Here is a 25,959-nt window from a genome sequence, read left to right on the forward strand (position 1 = left end):
TTGATAATATACAACAGTCCAATGTGCATTTGCACTTATCATGATGGTACTCGGAAAAAAAAAAGATTACGTGTGTTAAAGAAACATGTTACAAAAGTTGAATCTAGTTTATCTATGTTTATATCTTATACAAGAGCACAGATTGTTAATTTTTTCTATAGAGCGCGCTTTTTTTTGATTTTTTTTTAATATTCCCATAAATCTGGTATTTTACTTTTTGGGAGGGGGGGGTTCAATTTTTTTTAATGATGTTTTTTCTTTTATTTCAATTTTTTTTTTTTTTTTTTGGTTAGCATGTATGCTGCAACAGGCTTACTGTAGAGATGGTAAAAGAGGAGAAATGGGAAAATGTACAGAAAGACCATGTGCAGCGTCCCAAGGAGAGGTTCTGATACTCCAGGATTTTGCTGTTCATAATTTTCACTGGAAGAAAAAAAAAGAAAAAAAAAAGAAAAAAGAGAGATCAAAGGGTTAACCTAGCAGGAAGTCAGGAGGCAGGTGTCCTAGCCTTGCCTCTGCAACTAATTATTTGGGAGTTTTGAGCCAGGTGGTCCTATGCAAGCTCCTCCCTTACTTTTCTCCTTTGTATAATAAGGAGTTTGAACTAGGTGACCTCCAAAGCTCTCAGATTTCAAACTTCTTGAAGGCAAGGGGTGTGCAGGTTTTCAGATTTGTATCCTCAGCACCAAGGACAGGGCCCGGGAAGAAAAAGAACTTAATTCTCCCATTAGTTTGAACATCTCCTTCCAGTTCTGTGAATCTTTGGAATCTATAACAAAGTTAGTAGAATGGAACTTATTAAAAAGCTGTGTCCGCACAATGCGGACTGGTCCCTAACTTCTAGCATCCAGATGTTTTGTCTATACCGTATCTCTAGGTTTTTAGAAACATTCAAATTTATCTCGCGGTTCCGGACTCAGCGAGAGACAAACCTCGGCAAATTATGGAATTGAAATGATTTTTTTCCTTTTGAAGAAATTCTCATCTCTCGGTATCTACTGGAAACAAATAACATTCTGTTGAAGCATCTTGAGATTACCCCCATGGAACCATGATAAAGAACTAGCTATTCCAGTGCATATTTCATTAAAAATTCAAGAAGAGGTACTGGGAGGGATTGGAAAGGGAATTGGTTGGGGAGGGATGAGAGCTGGTTCTGGACCCAGCTCTGCCACTAACTTACTGTGTGACCTCCTGAGAGGTCCTTACCCTCTCGGGACTCATCTTACAAGTGATGGAGTTGGACTGGATGATCTCTAAGGTGCCTTCCAGCTTTACTATTTTCTATGGTTCTATGTCTGAAGCATGCAATCCATCTGAACACCTATAAGCTAAGGAAGCATGGCATGGTGGAGAGAGAGCTGGAGTCAAGAAGACCTGGATCCCACTCAGCTTGGGATACTCACTGGCTGGGTGACCGCAGGCAAGTCAATTTGGCTCAACTGTTCTTTTTGGCAAAGGTGAAACCGTGGTTTGTGTATTGAACCTTCCCATTTGAATGGGAGCTCTTTGAAGCCAGGGGCTATTGTGGCCTTTTTTTTATATCCCCAGGGCTTAGTACAGAAAGGAGATTAATAAATGTTTAGCAGTTGGCTCTCAGCATCGGTTTCTTATCTGCCCAATGAAATTCCTTCTAGTTCTTGATCTCTGTTCTCAGGACATTTGGGAAACCTTTGCTAGCCAGAGACACGGATAGCTCTAGTTCTAGGATTTTCTCTGCATTCTGGACTTGCAAGAAGGGCCATGAGATCACAGGATTTTAGAATTAGAAGGCCTCTTGTCCACAGCCCTGATTTTTAAAGGAGACCAAAGGTCAGAGCAGAGATGCTTTTCCTAAGGCCACATGGATAATAGGTGACAGAGCCTCAATTTTAATCCAGGTCCTCTGACTCCAAATTTAGCGCTCCTTCCGTGACAGGATGGTATTGAGGGTGAAGGAGAAATGTGGTTTGAGAAGAAAATGATTAATGATCAAACTGAATCATTCACAGATAGCAGGACTGGGAAGTATTTCCGATGGAGTCACATTGAAAGCAATACAAAGCAAACAGCCTCTGAAAGAAGCAGCTTCTACAGTGTGGTAGGAGAAACATTATTTGCAACTTCTAAGCTAATCATCTTGGTCATTCAGAATCTGGTCACAAAACTGACTTTGTTCTACTGCACACAATGCAGCAATAAAAAAATGATTTTTCAGGATTCAAGTTCAAGTCAAAAAAAAAAAAAACTTGTTAGCTTTTCCCCAATCAAAATGGGCCTGCTGGAGATGAGAAGAACTAAAAATCTCTTTCATTCAAAATACATTTCCGGACTTGCCAGCTCACTGGGAAACATGCAGTCCCCGGCTGGCGTTACTCAACAAATTAATTGCATATTTTCTCTCCACCATTTCAGCTGGGAAATTTGAGATTACTGAAAGCATGCTGGAAGTTGTAAACAAATATCTATTCATGAAGGGTTAGCAAAGAATTTAGCAAATGCAATTACCTAGATACCATATGTCATTTCTAAAAATTGTTATCAATTATAGGAATACGTAAAGAAACTTACTGTTTCTATTCGTTACGTTTACATCTGTGAAACAAACATGCTGCTACTCAGTTCATCTACTGATAACTGGGATATCTAGAGTGGTGAAAAAGAATGCAGATTAAAATCGTTCCTTGGGATCATTCTGGTTACTCTCTTCACTGCTTGGGCATGGTCAACAAATAAATCAGAACCACTCAAAGCACAATTTGGGGCAAAATCGAACATTTCCTGTATTGGTTCATCTGGACAAAGCCCTGAGTAGAACATGGTTTTGTCCCCAATGAATGCTCTGACATTCTACTTAAGATGCAATCCCAACAGCCATGCCAGCTAACTCTCAGGCTGGAGTCACGGCGGCCACGGTAGTGAGCCGCAAGCAGCCATACCCACTACATGTTCCTCTCTTGGGCCACAGCCATCCAAGGCTTGCAATTGGCAGGAGATAATTATCTCTGGGACTATTCAAAACAAATGAGACCCTTGTGGACAACTAAAACATTTCTGATATCCGCTCTGGAAGACTGAAGACTCCTCACGACAAAATCATCTTTTTGAGAGCTCTAAAGGTCATGGTGGGATACCACTTGGTGAAACTTCCAACACGCTAACTCAAAATGCCCTGGCCTAAAGAGGAGAAGCTATGGTTGAGGTCGTAACAGGAAGCTGTTTTGTGTTCCTGAAAGCTCTGAGCTATACATTTCAGGACTGATGTGGCAACCCTCATGGTCCAATGTCGTGAGCAGCATTTCAGAAAGAGTTGCCACCTCACGATGTGTGCAGATTCATCTCCGCAACAGCAGCAAAAAGCACGCAGGGTACTCTGGATGCACACTGAATGCCATCTCTAGAAACCCGCGGAAAAATGGGACCCTCTGACCAATCCCCAAGGAATATACTCGGCCCAACCAATACACCATAGGCATCTAGCTCTGAACATGTTAAAGAAATCTATTGAAAGGGCCAAACCTGATTGGCTGTAGCTGTTGCAGCGAAGGGGACGCTGGTGGCAGGTGTTGTTGCTGCGGACACAGTGGTGGGCGTAGCACCGTGCATCATGGGCACTTTCAGGAGGGAACCATGGAAGCGACATACAGGAAGGTGGAGCATTTATGTAACCATGACAACATGTGGTGGATTGGGGGCGTGGCAGGTATCACAGCAACAAGCCATGTGACATCATCATGAAGGATACACCAGGGCACGCCATGCAATTCACAGTGCAAAGCAAGACAGCATTGAAGGGGGAAAAAAAATTAAAAAGAGAAAAAAGGGGAAAAGCCCATTACAATTATCATTAAGGAAAACTAAAACATTCTCAACACTTAGTACATTTATAAGCAAAACAAAGATGTAATACACTGGAAGAGCCAAATTTTCAAAAGTGGGTACAGGGGCTTCACTTGTAAAAATGAGGATTTGCCATCACTGGCTATCCAACAGCTGAGTTGGTCAGGGGGTTGATCAAGTCACAGACTTCTAGGAGTTCTGAGCTTGGCTGTTGCCTAGCAAGTAGGGAAGGAGTCTCACAGGCTGTGTGCAAAAATGGGCAGGAACGGGGACGTCTTGCTCTGCATGTGCAGAGGACCAGTTAGGCGTATAGGTACTTACCTAGGTTGTAGACACAAGAGAGCGGTTGGGTTGGTGGTTATGGGGTTGGTGGACAGAGGGCAGGGATTTGTGTGTATGTTTTTACAGGTGTGCCCAATATAGCCTCCTTGGAAAATTTGGCCCAAATTATGATTCATATACACAGTGGACTTTCATAGCAAATATCTGACAAAAACACTGTCCTCATGGTACATATTACTGCTACGACCCCACCAGCTAATATGGCTACCAGCTGCAACAACATCCCTTTCAATGTATTGTCTCTCCTGGCTATAGAAAAGTCTTGCTTTTTTTTCCTAGGGTTTACTTCATTTGGGGAAATGACCCAGGGGTTACCTATGACTGGCAAGAATATGTATCTGATGATTTATCTGAGTTCCAACTAAGAAGCTCAGCAAGATGTGTGATTCAACCATGGAAGTGAATAAATAGGGCAGGAGTGGAGGTGATCAAACTGGGCTACTTCCCAGAAGCCAAATATGTGTCTCTAATTGTCATTTCTGGAAATTCTGGAGTTCTCTCTTCTATTCGGGGCCCCTAAAAACATCCCCATTTGGGGACTTCATTTGGAGAATGCAGCAGTTAGGTAGGCAGCAGCCCCACTGAAACATGCAGATTGCATTCCAACGTAGAGCACTTAAGGTAAAAAGTGTGGGAGAACTTTGTAGATGGAACAACAAACAACCAAAAAATGGAAAAGGTACAAACATACTTTCCAAATACTCAGAGGTCTGGGCTTCTAATCAAGTTCACAGAACACTTTACCTAGTAGCAATAGGAATTAGCAATGCTGAGAAGAAAAGCAAATTCCCTCCCACCCATCCACCCCCCAAATACAGTAGCCAGGGGACTCAAACCCTACTGTTACTCTGGGTTTGTTTGTCTATGGCTCCCTTTGTGGCTTTGTGCTGTGACTTGATATAGTATCCTTTCATGGGCTGTGAGGTAGGCTATTGAAAGCCAATAAATAGGAAAACTACTTTCCCCAAATAGCTGGGCTAATCAGCCCATCCACAAGCCTGTCCTCTATTCCTGCTTTCCAAGATGGATAGAAGGTACACAGCTCAGCTTCTGAGAATGCCCTTTAGAGCTGAGAGTGTGTTGGGAGAAGGAGGAAAGAGCAAGGAAGAGGAAGAAAAAGACCCACAATGGCCACTAGGCCCAGGGTAGCTGCTCTTTTGGGCTGTGATTCTATTCTGAGGCGGGGGGGGGGGGGGGGGAGTACTTATCTATTTTTAGCCTAAATAAAGGCTCCCAAACTCACTGTTAAGTTCAACTGCTGTATATGGCATACAGATCTAGCATACTATCAGAGTAACAAGGATTCTTAAGAAAGAGCCAGATCCAGTGGGGATGGGGTGGGTGGTGTTGAGAAGAGGGAGCTACACTGAATATGGCATTCTACAACATCACTGCCTTCCCTGTCATTTTCACTCCTGAAGACAGAATGTTGAAATCACGTGGTCACATCTGTTGGTGTGTTCAGTTTAGCTACCCAGTCTTGGCTATTTCATTTGCAGATTATTATTATTATTATTTCACATTTTCAAATCATCGATACAATGGTGACAATAATATGGCTTACTGTTATCTGTACAACAAGCTAAATGTCGGCATGCAAGCGTACTCCTCCTCCCCGGCTAGTTCTTGGGTGTTGAATCTTTGGGCAAAAGTGGCATGCTATCAATCATTTAGGGCTTGATTTTCATTCCATCAAATTGCACAGAAATGGAAGGGTACAAGAACTACTTCAGGCCTTGAATAGACAGAGGAGACCCAGCCACACCACTCAGCCACCCAGCTCTCCCAGGCAACACTAAAACAAGCAATTTCTATTCAGATCAGGAAAACTTTATAATTGGTGTAGAAAGAAAAACCTACCAACATTTGCAGTGGGTGCCATGCACAGTACTGACCCTTTACACCATGCAGTGAAGCGTGGAAAGATGAACAAAAAGGGATATTTCATTAGTGAGCTCTTGTGTTAGAACTGACTTTAACTAAAAAAAAAACAAGCAGCTATTGTCTTTGCGGCATTCAATTCAAGCACATGCAAAATAAAGTATTCAGCGATATTGACAACTTTAAATACTTTCCTTTAGAGCAAGCTCTCTCATGTGCATATGCACGTACGTACACACACACACACACACACTTACATGCACAGTCAAAATAATTCTTGGATTCTTGGGCAGATTTTTAAAAAAATTTTTTTTTCTAGTTCGCCAAAGTAACTAGTTTTTTTTTCCTAGTTTCCTGTTCGGCTAGTCCATTCTAAGGGCTTTATTAAAGGGGGAAGAGATGCTTCCATTTTTGTATAACATATAGATCATTTTCAAAATGTGAAATGGGTTTTGGAGGTAGGATGATAATGTTTGTTTCTTCACCTTCGAAAAACTTTTCTTCATTCTTTTTAGGACAGAAACAGGATACTAACATTTGGCTCAGAGTTCCTGAAGGGGAGAAGACCTTCTCTGCTAGACACATGTTTATTATGCTCTTACTAAAGGGGAAGAGGATAGTTTTTGGATATTTTTGCTTTGAGGCTCCACCTTTAAGTTCTTACCAGCTCCAGTGCCTCATTTGTCAGCTCCAAGAAGATGATTCTACAACTGGACAGAAGTTGAGATAGGCAAGGCAGATTTTATAGTTAAATTTCAAAAGGGAGGAAGGGGCTTTTGTTTTTTGGCTGGTGACTTCCACCTTGCAGAAGTCTCTCATACCCAAATGGCTCTGACATTCCAGGGCTCTATAAAGTATTAACATTATCGCATCTATCTCTTCCAAGATGGAGAAGTTTGGGGGCTAAGATCTGTGGCAATTTTAACCTAAGTAAGATTCAATTTGTCCTGCTAGCCCATTTTGATTCTGGAAATGTTTCATATCATTAGAGGTTTATAAAACTGAGTTGGACGGCCATGTCTGAGAAGGCTTGCTTTGGGCTCTTAATATAATAAAAAAATAATAGAACAAATCCAACATGGGCCATTGAGGATATAAATAATATCGTTGTAAGCTTGGCCTGTTATTTGTGGTTCACTGGACTTAGAGTCAAAAAGACCCAGATGTATGACAACTACCCCACTTACTAGTTGCATGGTGTTAGACCAGTCACTTCCCTGAAAACACAGAAGTAAAGTGACTTAAACAATATCACCTATCTAGTACGTGGCAGAGGGGGGATGTCATTCCAAGTATTCCTGACTCCAAGTCCAACCCCTGATTAAAATGGGAAATGTTTAATAAAATAAGTACAAATGCAACACAACATAGATAATGTTGCTTTGTGGGTTTTTAAGTCAATATGAGGTTTGCAGGGATCCCTTCCTCTTTGGGGCTGATTCCAGGGAACTATGTCACACTGCCCCTAAAGTACTTTATAATTGTGCAGACATTCATATATCTATGAACAATCCTACCCAAGAGTCCAAAAATTAATTTGAGATTTAACCAAATGAACTATATGAAGAGAAATATGAAGCAGAACAATTAGAGAAAAGTTTTGATACTTTTCCAGTTTTACATAAATCGCTACTTATCAAGAATTCTGCAAAACGAATAGGATATCTCTTGAATATTAGAGCAAGGACAAATCATAGATCCCCATACTACTTTTGCTCAAAGTTCTATCAATGACATCTGTATGCATTCTTTAGCCAAAAGCCTTTAAAAACAATAGTAGCAATCTAACAATCGCTTACTATTTGCAACTTGCTGGCCTACTAAAATCGGCCCAGTTAGGGAAAAACAACCTTACCTGTCGGGATGAATGTTGGTTGCTGCAGCTGCATGTTAGCTAGAGCCTGTTGGTAGTGGAAAACACTTGGGTTGAAGACTGTGGTGGCACCGTTATTCTTTTCAAGTGCTGGCCTCTTTGGTAAAGGTTGGAGGGCACCAGGTGGCAGGGCCTGGACAAAGGAGAAAAATGGAAAAACATCAAGATGAGTCAGAGAAAAGCCCCAAACAAAAACATCACAGAACAAAGCATGCTCCGGCAATGCAAAATCTGGCCCGTGAACCACCTGCAAACGTACTTGCAAGGCAATGGTATTGACTACACTTGACACCACTTGATCTTAGCCAAAAGGTCAGGGAAGCTATAAGCAAGGCAAAAAACAAACAACAACAACAACAACAATAACAAAAACAAAACAAAAAACGAGAGGGAGGGAACAGGTTTATGGAGGAAGAGAGCTTGTCAGGGATACAGAGCTGGTCTCAGAAAGCCAAAATACTTGGAGACTCAAAGGTAGCTTTTCAATTTGCCCCATGGGGCAAAGAGAAAAGGAGGTACTCCATTGGGATGGGATCCAACCAAAGGCAATGGGCATTTTGGAACCAACATCTCAGGGAGTGGGGCAAATAGTTGTTAAGAGAAGGCTAGTCCAAGGTATGGATGGGGCCAAAACTAGAGATCCTTGTCTTGGTTGAGGTTTAGTTCAAAGTCAACATGCAGTGTGTGTGTGTCCAAGGGAGATTAAGCATATATAAGTAGCAAAAGATAGCAGACTTTCAGTTTGACATTGCAATTTCCATGGTTAGAAGGGAACAGAGGATTGGTAGAAAGAACAGGGCCTTTTTTTTTGTTTCTATATCTGCAGTGTACTTCTGTACTAATAGGTCAGGAAAAGAGAGGAGAGTGTGGGAGATATAGTTAGACTCAAACCCCAGAAAGACCTGGGATCAAATTCTGTTGACATGGATGAGTGCTTTAACTTCTTAATTTTCTTTTCTTTTCTTTTTTCTTTATTTTTGTGAGGCAGTTGGGGTTAAGTGACTTGCCTAAAGTCCCCCAGCTAGTAAGTATTAAGTGTCTGTGGCTGAATTTGAACTCAGGTCCTCTTGACTTCAGGGCCACTAATCTCTCCACTATAATTCCATTTAGCTGTCCTAACCTCTCAATTTTCCAAGGCAAGAAGTTGCTGGTCTGTACTGGTACAAGTTGGTAGGAGTTTCTTCACCTGGGAATTCCCTAAAGGATCACAGGTTCCCTCCCCCTAGCTTTATCCTAATATGTAAGCAAAAAGACAATTCTCCTTTTTCTTTTCAGTTACCATGCATACTAATAACAAATGAGATTTCTATAGCACTTTTTAGACACTAACTCATTCCAGACTCCCAACTGTACTGTGAGGTAGATTCTAGTAGTAACTCCACTTTATAGGTGAGGAAACTGAGGATTAGAGAAGTTAGGTGACTTACCTAGACACCCACCTAGTTAATCTTTTTGACATCAAGCCCAGAGCTCCATTCACCATAGACCATGCGCCATCATTGCTAGAGTATGTCCCAGAGGGCTTTGGGTTTTTTTTTTTAACCTGCTAATTGCCTATCAGTTAAAAGTGAGGGGGAAAAGGCTTAAACTCGGCATTCTGCACTCTAGAAACCATCCTAATTTCAAAAACTTCTCATTCTCCCATGCAAAAATAATAAAGGTTGGCTCTTGTGCAGTGGGAACTTTTGACTTGAGGTTTCTGACAGATAAAAGCTACAGTGGTTAACAGTATCAGTTACGGGGAGCTTTTACCTGTCTTGAGATAGTAGAGCACCAGGAGAGGAAAGTATGCTTTAAAAACTTTCATCACTCCTCCTTTCTGTTCAGTAAGAAGTCTAGTCCTTGGAGTTGGAAACCTTGGGGCCATTTTGAAATTTCCCCCTCTCCTCTATCTCATTGATTACCACCATTCTCTCATATTCTTCCTTAGAAATGTCTCTGAAGTTCATACCTCTCTTAACATTCCTGTGGCTACCACCCTAGGCCAAACCCCAAATACCTCCAAAGCTTCCAAGCAAGTTTTCCCGAAGCCCATCTGTCTTGCTCATGCTGCCATCTAAACTGATCTTCCTAAAGTATAACTATAATCTTGTCCCATTGGGGCTCTCGAACCTATAGCCCATGGGATCACATCCAAACTCTTGAGTCTGGCTTTCAGGGCCCTCCACCAACTCGTTCCATATCAAAGTGATTGATGGCTGGCACTCTAATATTATATAACATTGGACTGGCTCAGAATGAAGGCATGGAATTGTTCTGGTCCTTTATGGATTAAGCTTCTTGGAACAGATTAAAATGTATTTATTATGAAAACGATTCAAGGCAGTGTGGAATAGCTGCTTGAGGATCCCCTGGCTGTGTGACCCTGGCCAAGTAATTTAACTTCTTGATACCTCCAGGCAGCTCTCTAAGGCTTGAAGTTAGTGCATTTAGTTGCTAGGCTGTATGATTTCCTTCAATAAAGGCTTTTGAAAAACAAGCTGAATTGAGGAGATTTCAGCAGGGAAGACATGTTGACTATCTTCAAATGCTTTAAAAAGGGGCATCTGATTGGTCTTCTTGGCTCTCAAGGGCTGGAGGACTTCAGGAGCAAGAACAGAAGTGACAGTGAGGCAAGAAGGGCTCAAAAATGAAGAGAAGCTTTTTGATGACTGGCATTGCCCCAGAAGGGAAAGACCTGGCTCATACAATGGTGTCTCTAATGTAATTGAATCAAACAAATATTAGGATACTACCGTAAGGGACTCAAGAGTCAGAAATAACAGTCCCTGCCCCCAAGAAGCTTATATTCGACTAGATGGAAACAAACTGTAAACAGAGACGTAAATACCAAATATGTACAATAAAAACAGAAAATGATTTCAGCAAGTACCACAGGGTAGCTTTAAGCAGAGCAAGTGATTCAAAGAAGTTGAAGTGGGGGGCAGCATTGCAGACACCGAGGCAAACTGTATAAAGGTATAATGACAGGAGATAGAATTTTGCATATTGGGAACAGTTGGTAGACCATTTTGGCTGGTACAGAGAGTAGAGTAGTAATCTGAAAGAAGGCTGGAAATAAGAGTGGGAGCCAGACTGTGGAAAGCTCTCAGTGCCAGGATGAGGATGTTTCTATTTTATCCTAGAAGCCATCCAAGATTTTTGAGCAGGGAAATAATGTGGTCAGATGTGTATTTTAGGAATATCAGTTTGGTAGCTTTATATGAAGGGTGAATTGGAAAGAGGGAGAGAATGGAAGCAGAGAGAACAAGGAGATGCCTACTGAAATAGTCTAAGTGAGAGGTGTTGAGGACCTGAACTAGGGTAGTAGCTCTGTGGATGAAGAAAAGCAGGACATATATGGGAATGTTGTGATGGCAGATTAATAAGCCTTGGCAAGTGCTTGGTACAGGCGGGGAGGGGAAGAAGCAAGAGGGAGGGAGAAAAGTTAAAGATGATTCCAAAACTGAAGCTGGGAAAATGGAAGGATGGTGGTGTCCCTGACAAAAATAGGGAAGTTTAGGGGAGGGGCAGGTTTCAGAGGAGACATAGTGGGTCTCATTTTGTCATGTCAATTGAACATGTAAATGATCCTAGTTTTCCAGTAGGCTGTTGGTGATATGGGAAGGGATTTAAAAAGAGAGATGATGGCTACATATATAGATTTGGGAATCATTAGCCTAGAGTTGATCGTTGAAACCATGGCAGCTGGTGAGAGAGTAAGGGAAGCAGATAAGAAAAGAGGGCCTGGTAGAGAGCCTTAGGGTACTCTCAGTGTACTTGGTGGTTAAGAGGAGAAAAATGGTGGGCCAGCAAAGAAGACGGTGAACCAGTCAGTCAGGTAGGAGAAACAAGAGAGAACAAAATCACAGGAGACAAGAGAGGAGAGAATTTTTTAATCGTCCAGGTTAAACAAAAGATTGAACACTGTCAAAAACTGCAAGAAAGTCGAATGAGGACTGAGATAAGGCCATTCGATTTGGCATCTAAGAACCACTGGATTTCACAGTGGGTAACTTTGGAAAGAACAGTGTTGGTCAAGGGGTGAGGCTAGAAGCCAGACTTCAAGTGGCAGAAAAAGTGAGGAAAACAGAAGAACAAAGATACTATGGGAGGACTCATATATGATAGATACTTCTTTGAGGACGATACGACCTCAGAGGCCATCTAAGTCCATCCTCTTCATTTCACAAAGACAAGGCAAGACAGGGGAACCATTAAAGACCCTTCCAAATTGAAATCTCTGATCCCTCAAATGACAATGAAAACCCACACTGTACAACCATCCAGTTGATGACAATTGGAATCAATTAATTGACTCCAAAATTGAACTCTAATAATTGACAACTGAACAATAATAACTGAACCCCACTTTAAAAAGGGTCCCTTTTCTTCAACTATTTTTGAAAATAAATTTAACACTCTTCTTTCCCCTTTACCCATCAAAAAGGCATCTATCCACTCAAGTTGGAACATTAAAAAAAATCTTCAAACTGGAGCAGCCAGGTAGCCCGGTGGATAAAAAGTCAGGAGGATCCTAGTTCAAATCTGGTCTCAGACATTTAGTACTTCCTGGCTCTGTGACCCTGGGCAAGTCGCTTAACCCCAGTTGCCTCAGGGGAAGAAAGAAAAATGAAAACTCTAACTAAAGAGAGACTTGATGCAGGTGGCTTGACTTAGGTGAGAGCCAGGTCCTAGGCCCAGCTGGCTCACCAACACTCTGTATGACACTGACCAAGTAATTTCAGTTCATTGGTAAGACAGAGAAAAGAATCCCTCTATTTTTGTGAGCCAAGTTCTCTGAAACTATCAAGCACTGGTATTAGCTAAGTGTGTTATTGATCCGATTTTCATTCCCATGCTTTTCCTGTTGCTTGGAACACTGTGAATAAGCATCCATGGCTTCTAACGCTCTTTTGCTCAGTTTTTAAACTTGGAAATACCTAGGAAAACTACAGATTGAGGGCTTCTTGTGAAAAGGCCCAGCCTGTTGCAACATCCTTGGGAGGACAAACTTCACAATGCATTTAGCCTGCCGTACTCTCCCTTTAGCCCCACGAGATGCCCGGGTGGCCGTTAAGCTGTGAGAGAGGGGAAGGAAGTGGGAAGGTCCCACTGATTTTCAGATGGTATCAGACAGAGGCTTAGTGGCCAATGCTATCCTGTGAGTTGGTAGCACAACTGTCAATAGGGCCCAGGGCCTTTTCCCTTAGACCATCCTGCCTCTCCCATATCATTTATTATTTTGGAAATGGGGAAAAATAATAACAATAATAACAACAATAACTTATACTCTCTACTTCCCAGAGAATATTATGAGGAAAGTACTTTGGAAACTTTAAAGCATAACTAAACTGTTATTATTCATATTAGAGGCAGTCTTTGGTCTATATTCCAATTTCTGACACTCAGTTACCATGTAATGATCCTGGATAAGTCATTTAGCCTCCATAAAGGAACTGAGCCCATAGGATTCTTCACTAGTTATAGCAATGTTTAAGACAACAAATTCTTAATAAAAACAAAAGATGCATATTTTCAAATGCTCCTTAATGGTTCTGATGATATGTTCCAAGTTGTTCTGGCTATTTTTCCATTTATGCATCTTAACAGCCAAGGCCATTTTATTCTGCACCTGCTCCTCTTTCAAATCTCTCAGGTCTTTGCTGCTAAGACTGGTATAAACCGTTTAAAATCCATTATTATACTGCTAGCAGAAAGAGTAAGGCAATTCCCTGGGACTTATTTTCTAAGTCATAGGCTGCTGATTTGTAACTGCATTTGTAGTGGAAGTTTCCAAGCTGAGGAAATCAGTGGCTCTTTCCTTATTTGTGAGTTATTAATGTTAATGCTAACATTAATGAGATGCTTTTTATTTGCTAGTCATTAGCATCTGCTCCCATTTCTTAAGATTTACAAACACTTGACATTTGTTATCTTACGTGATCCTCATAACAAACTTGGGAGCCAAGTCCTAATCTATCTTCCCCCATTTTAGAGATGAGAACCCTGAGGTTCACCGAGGGGAAATGATGTGCTCAGGTTCACATGCTTATGAAGCACCTGAGGTAGAATGAGTCTGGGTCTTTCTGACATTCCAAGGCCAATGCCGTAGGAATGACTTCATGTTGAGAAAACCATCTGGGAGTGTCAATCAGTCCATAAAAATTTATTAAGTGCCTACTTTGTGCCAGAATGAAATACTTTTGACTCTCAAGGGTCTAACATTCTAAATCTACAGCGAACACCAAGGTCAACAATTTATTCAGTCTCTGTGTTATGATCTCGGAAAGAGCAGTGGCCTCAGAGCCAAAAGACTTGGTAATCTCAGTTTCTTCATCTACAAAATGGGAGGAAATCGTACTTGGATTATCCAATTCACAGGGCGGTTGTGGTCAAGTATTAGGTGTTCCAAAGGCTATAGCTATTTGAAAACTGATTAAAAAAGGAAAACAATCTCTCCCTCCCCAAACACACGCTCACCCATATTGCACACAACACACCACCAAACCTCTCTGATGGTGAAACTGCCCTGAAATCAATCATATGAATTTCTGACTTTGAGTTCAGTATTAACACAAGCAGTAAAATGCAAACTTCAGAGCAGGCCGTTTTCCAGAGGTCCAAAGCACTCTCCACGAACACGGGTAGCCCCCTTGCAGAGGACAAATGGAAAAATCTTTCCAGACAGTGACATGCAGGCCAAGAAAAGGGAGCCCCGGGTCAAAGACCGCCTCACTGGGATCCCTGTAAGCATGAACAGTCGATGGAGTCCTAATTAACAGGCAAAAAGCAGCCAAGGACCAGAGTGAAGGCTGGGTAGCATTAAAACACAACAATAAGATGGGGACATGCAGCCTTGGGGACAACGGAGGGGGGAAATCACGAAGGCATCACACAATGTAGTTTTCCCAAAGGCTAGGCATGCGGAGCATGGGGCATTCACGCTGGTAAATGCCCCATGCTAACTGTTTGTCACTCAGCCTCTCTCAAGCAGCTTAGAAGTGAAAAGAAGGGTGGTCAGATACCAATGAGTTTTCCAAAAGTTGATTTGTAAGTTAGTATAAGGAAGTTCAGCACACTTGAAGAGTGACACAAAGATTGGTGGGTTTTTATGCTTTAAAATTTTTTTAAAGATAAAAAAAACTCACCACCTCTTTTGCTCAGGATGTCGAAGCTGCCTTTAGAGGTAGGACAAACAGCGAGGGGTTTAAGGAAACTGCTTCCTGAATTTTTTTTCAGCTTTCCTGAGCTAGAAACATTTTTTTTTCTGGGTTCATGGGTTTTTTCTTTTCTTTTTCTTTTTTTTCCCCCCAGAGACTCATACTGACATGCCTGAGAGGATTCCTGCAGGACAGCAGGCTTCCTTTTGCTCCCTTTAGATCCAGGGCTAAAAGATCTCAAAAAGTTAATGAATAATGTAAAGTCTTCCCCAAATCTGGGGAATGGCAGGACACAAAATCCATAAATGCTTTAGAACAACTAGCTGATGGACATAGAAATAGGGTTGATTAGTTGTTTGGGGACCCAGTCGCATGAATAACACATGCGTTAGTTTGATTTGAGGATCAACTAGCACTTAGTAGTAGTTTAGTAGTTTCCAGATCAACCCAAAACAAAACAAGTCCGTTCCAAGCTGAGGTACCAGGGCCGCTAAACGAGTTTTTCCAAGCTGGGGTACCAGGGCCGCTATACGACGCAAGGAATACAATGAGTATCTTCTAGCTCCCCAAAAGGACCTGGCATCAATCTTTCCACGAAGAGAAGGCCACCTGACTTGTGCATGGCGGGAAAGGGCCCACTGCTTAAATAAACAAACAAACAAAAATCCCCATTACCCTAGAATTTTGACTCCATTCTCTTGTGTCATCCTAATAATATAATCTGGCCCTTAGAGACTCCAATGGATAAGGGAGACTGATGGATGCTCCCTTCAAAGTTCGGGGCTGTTGGTTTAGTGCTATTGGTCTCACAAGTAGAGGCGAGAAAAGTCCCCTGTAGGGGTACAAAGTGCTCTTGTTTAGTGCTCTCCTTCAGTGGGCTTCTATTTCTAAGAAAAGTGGATCAGGAGTACCCATAATAATGTTGTTTTGATGATTGCTGTCGTCACTTGGTGGGAAAGGCCTGGTCCGCTGAATGGCACCGCACCGAGGCCACGGACCACATCATGCTACCTTTGGGACTGGGATATCTATGGCAAACCCCTCTCACCAGCAATCATAAGAAGAGCAGCAGGGAGCAGAACTAAAGCAAAACCTATCAAGAAAGGAATGATGTGTAGACAGGACTTCAGGATGGGACTCCTGACCATTCTGTTCAATCCTTTCGATTGTTCTGTGTTATGGGATAATGAAAGTGCTTATTACCTTCTTTTAAAAAAAGCAAAGAAAACAAATATCCCGGGACGATGGGCCCCGCCTTACCATTGCAGCTGCGGCTGTCTGGTTAGCCTGGTGTTGAGCTGCCTTGATTTTGGCTTGCAGGTGTGCAGGGGGATGAAAGTACTTGCATTTCTCCCGGGAGCAGCGGCCTTTGATGTAATCCATGCACACCGTAACGGTGTTCTCATTTCCATCTATCATGGCAATATCGACAGGGTGGGCATATCGGCAATCATTCTCACCCCGGGTGCAGTTTCCACGTTGAAATTCTCTGCAAACCTTAAAGAAAAAAGCACAAGGAAGATTTTTGACACATACATATATCTTTCAGGCCCTCTTGTCAAGGCAACTCAGAATAATGGGATAGGTGACACTTTAATACAGAGTTGCAAGCAGGCAATGACATGAAAAGAAATGACTTAAAAAGTATGGACAGACATAGACTTTCAGTTCCCGTGGAAAAAAAAAGAATATTAACGTGCCAATCCCCCCAACATTATTTGTTGAATGTGCATTGTCTTGAAGCCTGCATTTAATCTGTGGTCAAGACCAAAAGCTTGTAATGTTTGCACACAGTAGCTATTTTCCTAAGGGCTCTGATGAGTTTTTTTTTTTTTTTTTTTTTTTATTTTTTTATCTCACATCAATGCACTACTGGTTTTTCACAACAGACCTGTGAACCATGACTGACTTCTATGACATAGTGTGCCATTAACTCTCATTATGAGACCACAGTATGTTCTTTAGAGGTCTCCAATATGGCCATCTTGGTAAAAATCAACAGTCTCTTGCTTTGAAGTGATGGCTAAAGGGTGTGTGTGTGTGTGTGTGTGTGTGACACACACACACATACACACATGATAGAAAGGATAGCAGTGGGGTTTCAATCAGGCCAAGTGCAGGTGGACATTTCATTTGGATTTACCTTCCTAAAAGATTATGGGAAGATCTCCAGGGCATTGGTTTTATGTTGGGTCAAAGGCTTCCTTTAATTTACCGCAAGGCTTAGCTAAGTGGTTCTGTTTTCAAAAAGGGCTGGCCTCATGTTTAGAGGTGACAAACGCTCAAGTTTTAATATGAATCAGAAGGTCACTTACGGACACAGTAGAACTCTGTGGTAATGTTAGTGCTAAGAGATAGGAAACACCCACATTTGAGATGGCCCATATTTCTTGAAGAGAGATCCTATATATCAGGAAAGATCTATGGCAAGGTGATCTCTTATATTGCAATGGATCCCAGATCCTGGGAAAGGGAAGCCTTTTTGCTAATGGATTTTTATCATGGAACCAACAGTTAAAACATTCTTTCAACTCCAATAGTCTGAAAGTGATGAGCAGTGATCCATTGCCATGATTTTTTTTTCTTTTTTTTGCTGAGGCAAGTGGGGTTAAGTGACTTGCCCAGGGTCACATAGTTAGGAGGTATTAAGTGTCTGAGGCCAGATTTGAACTCAGGTTCTCCTGACTTCAGGGCTGGTACTCTATCCACTGCACCACCTAGCTGCCCCCATGATTTTTTTTTTAATTGTTGCATAAGAGAATTTCAAACTATTGAGTTTGGAAAGTAGTTTGCTTTCCATAAAAGACAATATATTCTTTAACACTAAAGTTTCTTTTTCTATACAAATACCTCCAGTTTATCTGTACGCATCAGTTTCTGACCAGCAGCGCCTCCTGGCACTGTGACAGGTGGGTTTCCAGACATCAGCATGGGCGCATTTGGTAAAAGCTCTGCAGGAACCAGGCCCATCCCAGGAGTAACATGACTTAGATAAGGACTGAAAGCCATGGTAGGGTTTGTCGCAAGAGATGGAGTCACAGGAAATGTAGTCTGCATTTGGAGAAGAGAAAAGAAAAAAATGTCATCGACATCTGGATTTCAATTTTTATTAATATTGCATACAGAGGTACCCTATTCCCCGGGGCCAAAGATGATTTTATCACTCTCACCTTTGATTCATTCATTTTCACATAAATCCGCAGACATGGGTTGCTTCTAACACAGCAAATACCATTATTTTTAGGAGAAAAATACATTGATGATGTTTAAGACTTAATAATCTAATTAAGAAAGCAAGCCAGGTAATTGCAACAGCCCCGCAGCAGCCAATTAAACCCCTTTTACTCAGTTTTTTCTTCTCAAACTGTTCTCTCTCCCCTAATAGCAATGTCACCCGCAGCAGCACATGCCTGCCTGATGCTTTCCTTCCACCATATGCACTAGACTGGAATGCCTAGAGGGTCCAGATCCATATCTTGGAAATCTTTTGTGTCCTTCACAATGCTCAGGTACACAGTATTTGCTTAATAGATGCTTATTGATTCAATTTAGCACCTATTTGCTATATACTGTGAATACAAAGATAACAATGAAACAGCTTCTGCCCTCAAAGAGCTTACATCCTATTGGAGAGAAAAAACACATACAAGAATGAACTAACAAGGGTTTTATATCTCCTACCAATATTTCTACACTAGGCCTCCTATTGGCATTCTGAAAGGCGACTTGTATTAGTAATAATGATGATGATAATAGCTCATGATCATAAGGCATTTTATGGCTACATATCTTTTATGTCATTTGAGCCCACAAGTCTTGTTGGATCTATTTGACATCTGAGGAAACTAAGGTCTAGAAAGGAGGAATGGTCAAGGTTGGGGGACTCGGCAGAGGCTGAGGCAGAACAGGAAGGTTGGTCTCTGGTCCCCAAAGCTCCTACCATGATTAGTTTCTGGCTGGAGAGGAATCTCAGAAATAGTCTGTATGTGATAAGAGTTGGAGGCAGTCCAGGAGGACTACAATAGTAGGGTAAGGATTACAAACAGGGATACATCCTGGATTTGGATATACAAAAACTTGGTACAGGAACTATGAGCTTAGATTCTACGATTTCCTACAACCTACAAAAGCAGTGTACATTTGCCTTTGAGAGCAATCTTATTCTCGGTTTCATACATATGTACAAATACATATATATATTTATATGTACATACATTTAAATATATTTATGTGTGTAATATACACATTTTATACATACATGTATATATGTTTTTAAAGGAGGGGTAAGATGGTATTTAGAATCAGAGGATCCCAGTTGTTTGAGCTGCAGTTCTGCTATTTACTACTTGTATGACACCTTTGTCAAGGCCTTAGAAGAGCAGCGATCCTTTGAGATCTGTGCCATTCTTATAGATCAGGCTTGTTCTCTAGTTATTCTGGGTGTGTTCTTGTCTCTCTAATATAGTTCAAAGCTCTTATGGGACAAGAGTGTGCTTTTTCCCTCTCCTCTACCACTAGTAGCATATGACCCTGTGGGTTGAGCACAGAGCTGAAGTTCAGTAATTAAGCCACTCATTGAGCCATGGAGAGAAAATATGCAACATCCAGAGGAGGCGTGGAAAGAGGATTGGCTTCTGAGCCAAAAGATCTGGTTTCGGATCCTGGCTCTGCTACTGACTAATTATTGGTCTAATCAAAGGCCCTTCCCCTTCTTTAGGGCTCAGTAAGAAGCCACTTTAAAAGGAAGGATTCAGCCCAGATGATCTCTAAGGTCCCTTCCAGCTCTGACATTCTATGTTAATCCTTGAGATGTGAATAGAAATTTCTTCAGTGAAGAGAGTTAAATATAGAACTTTCTTGGTGGTAACAGTGCCATGAAGCTGGGTGGAGCAGGCAAAGCATTCTCAATATATGTTAATAGGAGCAATCTAGTTTTTGCCTGCTTTGTTACAATGCCAAGCTTAGTTGGCTCCACCCTCCTTCCTGATGGTTTTTATCCAGTTGCCCAAAGAAACTCACATCTCAAAAGTGGGACAGTCCCAACTAAGACTGAAGCGGTTGGCTGCCCACACTGTGGGACTGTAACATAAGGCCACTAGGTCCCCAAATGTCTGCCCCACCGGCCTGCCATATTATTATGTGCTCCCCAATGTTTTAGGTCAGAAATCAAGGGAGTGGGGCGGGGTGGGAGTGGGGTGTGAAGAGGGAGGGTATCGTCTCCAAAAGGTACAGGATTGTGTGAGGGCCAAATGAGAGAAAGGATAGAAAGGAATCCAGAATGTCTAAACTGAACTGGTCTTTAGGGGTCATTTATTCCAGTTATTCCAATCCTCTCATTAAACAGAAGAGGAAACTTAGGGTTCTAAAGTGTCAGGGAAATGGGAGCTATGATTATTACCTGGAAGAAGTAAAAGTTCTAGTCCTTTTCAGTTGGCATAGCAGTATAGATTAGTTGATCAGATTACCAAATTAGGAACCAATTCCTGCCTAAGAGGCCCCGAGAGAGCTTTCTTTTGAAAGAAATGAGATCAACAGGGAAGTTTCACTTGGTTAAGGGCAAGCTAGAGAAAGGGATGGTAGCACAGGTAGTCTGTGAGCAGGGGAAAGAGGGGAAACGGAGACTAGTGATCGATTTTGTCTACCTGCAAATCTACCTATGCAGAGTGCTTATGGACTGAGGTGATGGAACAAAACAACAAATTATGTCACCTCCTCCCTCGTAAGTAGCATTTCATATAGAGTGGATCTCCTTTGAGAGGCTCAACACCAGGCCTCTCCCTATGGGCAGTCAGTAAAAGCTTATGTTATCCCCACTAGAGAACAAACCGGACCAGACCATGGGCTCTCACTTGGTCTAGTTAAGGAATGGAAGTAGGACTCCACCATATCCTATGTCTTACTGAAGGAGATTGATAATTTCAGGAATGAGCTGATCTGGCATGTATTTTATTTAGCAAGATAGCAATCTCTTGGAAATGGCTAATCAGGCTTTCTGAAGCAATAATGCTGACGTTATCAGCCAAACTACTGATGGATATCTATTCTCCCTAAACATCCAGAGTCTAAGGTGTTTCCATGGCTACTGTGAACTACAGAAGGGTATATGCTCCTACTTTCACCTGGCAAAATCTTTCAACAAAGAAAGAAAAATACTTTTATCTTCTCTCAGACTCTTTGTGACTTTGGCTTGTGAGAGAATGGCAAAGGAGCATCTTGAACTTTCTTAGTCATTGGGTGAACAAGAGAATTATGGTTAAGGGGCCCTTGGGACAGATTTTTCTGAATGAAAGATAATTGTTAAAGACTATACTCTTCTTGGTGGTGAACTCCCTATTTGTTTTCCTTTACCCTTGCCACCTGACTAGGAAAGAAACACCCAAATACAGAAGCAAGTATGTGAAATTGCTGGCACTGTTTACTTAGATCATGACTTCTTAAACTTTTTCCACTTGTGACCCCTTTTCACATGAGACATTTTTATGTGATATATATAGGTGATATATACAGGTAGAGACAGGTGCTGTATCAGGTATGTAAAACAGATCATTTACTGATTTACAAATCATTTACTGATAATAAATCATAATTTTGTGCCCTCACATTCAGTTATGAGACTCCATATGGGGTCCTGACCTACAGTTTAAGATGCCAGGACTTAGAGGTCCAAGTCAGACCGGGGCATGATTTTGCCATCCAGGCACAAGAGTCATGGCGGAAGTGAATGGGTAAGCCATAGACAACCAGCAGTGATGAACACTGTAAACCAGGCATCTCCATAGGCCCAAGACTCAGGGGATAAGGAGAACTCCTGTGAATATCTCCATAAGGTCGTGTTCTTCTTATACCTGCTTCCCATTAATCCTCCAAAGCCCTCTCAGGTGCCAATTCTCCATGAAGTCCTTCCCATTTGCTTGTAAACCATCCCCTCTCTCACTCCAGCAATTAGAGAAGTCACAAATTTCCAGCTGGAAGAGCCACTAGAGGTATTTTATAGTGGAGGAGACAGGACTAGAAGTGACTTGCTCTAAATCACATACATAGTAAAAAGTGGATCCAAATCCAAGTCTTGTGTGTAGTACTGGGGTTTTCTATGGCTGCTTGTGTAAATCTTATCCCCCGCAGGCCTTATTTATTAACCCGCAGAGACTACAGTGGGGGAAAAAAAAAAGAGATTTTGCCAACATTCCGGGTGATGTGATTGCAGGCACACCATTTCCCTGAGTCAGAAGATCGAAGTGAAAATTCAGGCTCCATTATTTGTGACTAGTATCCTGAGCAAGTCACTTGCTATCTCTCAGGCTCAGTTTACTCATCCGAAAAAGGAATAGGTCGGTCTAAAGGTTCTCAGAATCTCCACCCTCTCTCCCCTTCCAGCTTTAAATCTGGTGATTCTATGAAACTGGTTTACCTTCCTCAAAGGGCTGGGAAGAAAATGCTTTCATAATAAGCTTTAAAACATGATACAACTATGATCTGTTACTTATATCTATATCATTCTCCCCTTCAAACATTTATTCAGTTAGTAACTACTACTCTGCTACTTAGTTACTTAAGTAGTAGATACTTAAACAGTAGCTGAATGAATGAATGGCTAAGATTGTTCATTCGCTAAGTGAGGTCTCTTTCTCAGCATGACCACTAGGACAGTATGACTATTTAATATTTCATTAAGATCTGGTCTATTGCACACCCATGTAATGGTGTCCATTTATAGTACTGGGGCTGGGGCTGGGGCCAGTAGCATACAGTGCAGGAACCATGGGGCTGACCAGGTTTGCCAGACATTCCCCTGGACATGAGCAACATATAAATTAAACTTATTTCATGGGATCACAGAAAGAGCGTTGGAGGGGATTTCAGAGGCCATCTGGTCTAATCTCATTTTACAGAGGAGGAAACTAAGGCCTAAGGAAGGGAAGTGACTTGCTCACGATCCCACAGATAATAAACATCAGAGCTAGCCTTGAAGCCAGGGGAAGGGGGGGGGGGGGGGCAATCCAATTCTTTTCCCCAGTAGGCTTCATAGCCTATTTTCAATTATCTGAACATTTATTTATGTTATTTATTTTAAATTATCTGAAGATTTGTTTATCTTCTTTATCTTAAATTATCTGAACATTTGTTTATCTTTTTTATTTTAAATTATCTGAACATTTCTTCAGAGATGAAACCAATTATTTCAATGACTAAATTGTGGTTCAGAAATTGGCTTTCAGAGTTCTGGGCTCATTTTTCCAGCGGCAGAAATAACTTTCTTGTTCCAGCCCCATTTATTGAGAGGCAGCAGATTTTTCCCTTCCCAACCCTGCGGCATAGGTAGGAACTAGGAGCTTCGAATTCATTTTAAAATGGACATTTCTGGATTCTCACCACCACCTCTGCCTCAGGGGAACTGCTGCCTTTCAATGAATTTCAGCTCTTGGATTTGGCCTTGGCTAACAGCCACAGTTCAGGCACTGAGAAGGCTTTACATCTTGTCTGGTACTGATATTGAAGCCCTTACTGTGTGAACTTAGGCCTAATGTCGGGCAGCTTTGTTTTAAAGGTAAAGGACCATCATCATTGGTTGACTCCTGGCCAGAACATTTTTTCTTTTTTTTGCTGAGGCAATTGGGGTTAAGTGACTTGCCCAGGGTCACACAGCTAGGAAGTGTTAAGTGTCTGAGGTCAGATTTGGACTCAGATCCTCCTGACTTCAGGGCTGGTGCTCTAGCTGCCCCTCCTGCTAAATAACTCCAGGCAGTTGTAAAGGTTTCCAACCCTCCTCAGTCTCAAGCCCTTTCACCTGAAATGTTGGGTAGACTTGGACAGAAAGGACTGGCTATTTTTTCTCAGGATCTCCATGGGACTTCTGGGGGACAAGCGGACTCAACTACCAGGTGGTATCTTTTCCTCAAGATCACTACCTGGTTAGTCTGCTTAGAGAAATTTTCAAGGTTCAGATAGCACTAAGAGCATACAATTCAAGCTGAACCAGATCTCAAAGGCTAGCCAGCCTAAGCCCCTCATATTAGACATAAGAAAGTTGGGGCCTAGAGATTAAGGTCACAACAGGCATTAAGTAGAGCTAAGACTAGAATCCAACTTCTCTGACACCAATTCTCATACCATTTAGGTCAAATAATAACTGATAATCAATTAGAATTGGAAAGGACCCGAGAGCCACCTTGGTCCAACCACTTCATTTTACAAATGAAGAAACTTAAAGGCCCAGAGAGGGGAAAGAACTTGCTGAAGAGCACATTAGTCTAAGTAGCAGAGGTGAGGTTCAAAGCCATGTCTCTCCTTCCCCAAGACTGTGGCTCTGGTAGACACCAAGACACCTGGAAAACACAGCTGTGGGGACATCGCTACCCTGTCCTTTCTAGAAAGGAGGCAGCAATGGAGGCTGTGGCTTACCAAATCTTCCCAAGGGAAAAACAGCTTCAAAGAATTCTGCAGCCTGAAAACCACTTCACTGGCTTGAAGACCTACTATGTGAACTACCACACCAGCTAGCTAGACAAATCAAGTAGAGTGATTCTTCAAATGACAAAGGCTCATTGCCATCTGGGAGGGTTCACCAAAGAAGCTCTTTAAATACTAACTGGCCCAGCTTGGGGATCTGTCTAGCAACCATTTCCTACTCCTCTGCAGTGGTTGGGGTCCTACTGAGTATAGACAGATGAAGCTCAGTTTAATTTACTGAAGGGCCTACAATGTGCCAGACACTGTGTTTAATAGGTGCCAGGAATACAAAGACAAAAAAAAAATACCCTTTAGTCCCTACCCACAAAGATCTTATGTTTTACTAGAGAATAAAACATGTATCAACAATAAAGCAATATAAAATAAATTCAAAGCAATTTGGAGGAAGGATTGGGAAAGACCTTATGTAGGTGTTGACACTTAAACTGAATCTTGAAAGCACAAAGGTATTCTGATAGGTGGAGGTGAGGAAAGTGAATAGAGTGCTGGGCCTGGAGTAAAAAAATTCTAATTCAGTCTCAGATGCTTACTGCGTGACCTTGGGCAAATCATTTAAGCCTGTGTGCCTCAGTTTTCTCAACTGTAAAATTAGGATAGTAATAGCACTCACCTCCCAGGGATGTTTTGAAGATCAAATGAGATCATATTTGTAAAGCACTCAGCACAGTGCCTCATTTCCCTTTCCTTTCCAGGCTTGGGAGACAGCCTGTGCAAAGGTATGGACGTGAATGATAGACATGCCCTCATATGGCTGTAGTATTGGGAGAAGTGTTAAATCAGTCTGGAAAAATCAGTTAGCTAGATTGTGATGAGCTATAAAGGTTAAACAGAGTTAACAAACAGGATTTTATCCTACAGACTAGTGGAATCCACTGAGGCTTCTTAACTAGGAGACTTGCATAAAGCTTTGGTGCTTTAGAAATGTCTACTTGGCAGTTGTATAGGAAAAAAAACAAGATTGGAAGCAGGGAGACAAATTAGAAGGAGGTTATTGAAATATAGTTTGGGGAAGAAGTGATGAAGGTTGGAAGTGAGCTGATAGCTGGGCAAGTGAAAAGATGTCATGAAGGATCAGTCAAAGAAACTTGGCTAATGATTAGATATAGGGATGAGGAAGAGGCAAGAGTTGAAGATGGCTCCTAGATTGTAAAGCTGGGTAACTGGATGGATGGGAGGGCCCTCAACAGAAACATGGGATTTCTGAGGCCCATGGGATACCTAGGTGGTGACGTCCTATAGGCATTTAGTAACATAGAAAGAGATGAGGGGTTGATATGGAAACTTTGGAATCAAGTTGATAGACATGAGAATTGAACCTGTCTAAGGGAGTTGAGGAAATCACTAAAGGAGACTGAATTCTGATTGGACAGGTAGGAAGAGAACCTAGAAAATGCAGTGTAATAAAAAACTTGGAAAGTAGGATTAATGCCTCCT

At 41.7% G+C, this 25,959-nt stretch overlaps 1 protein-coding gene across 6 annotated transcripts in view; it reads right to left on the bottom strand.

Moving 5' to 3' along the window:
* Positions 1 to 283: 283 nt before the first annotated feature.
* The window catches only part of MBNL3 (muscleblind like splicing regulator 3), a 153,833-nt gene continuing 128,157 nt past the window's right edge, over positions 284 to 25,959 (bottom strand). For 3 of the 6 annotated variants that reach the window (XM_031944641.1, XM_031944642.1, XM_031944645.1), the window contains 7 exons: positions 17,908 to 18,108; positions 16,318 to 16,554; positions 7,898 to 8,048; positions 6,022 to 6,057; positions 3,499 to 3,593; positions 2,551 to 2,625; positions 284 to 423 (listed from right to left, as the gene is read on the bottom strand). In XM_031944641.1, the coding sequence (XP_031800501.1) occupies positions 2,569 to 2,625; positions 3,499 to 3,593; positions 6,022 to 6,057; positions 7,898 to 8,048; positions 16,318 to 16,554; positions 17,908 to 18,108 (777 nt within the window). In that variant the 3' untranslated portion in view covers positions 284 to 423; positions 2,551 to 2,568. The other 3 variants (XM_031944646.1, XM_031944643.1, XM_031944644.1) reach the window with 3 other exon arrangements.

Source organism: Sarcophilus harrisii, chromosome X (assembly GCF_902635505.1).
Source record: "Sarcophilus harrisii chromosome X, mSarHar1.11, whole genome shotgun sequence".
Classification (NCBI taxonomy): domain Eukaryota; kingdom Metazoa; phylum Chordata; class Mammalia; order Dasyuromorphia; family Dasyuridae; genus Sarcophilus; species Sarcophilus harrisii.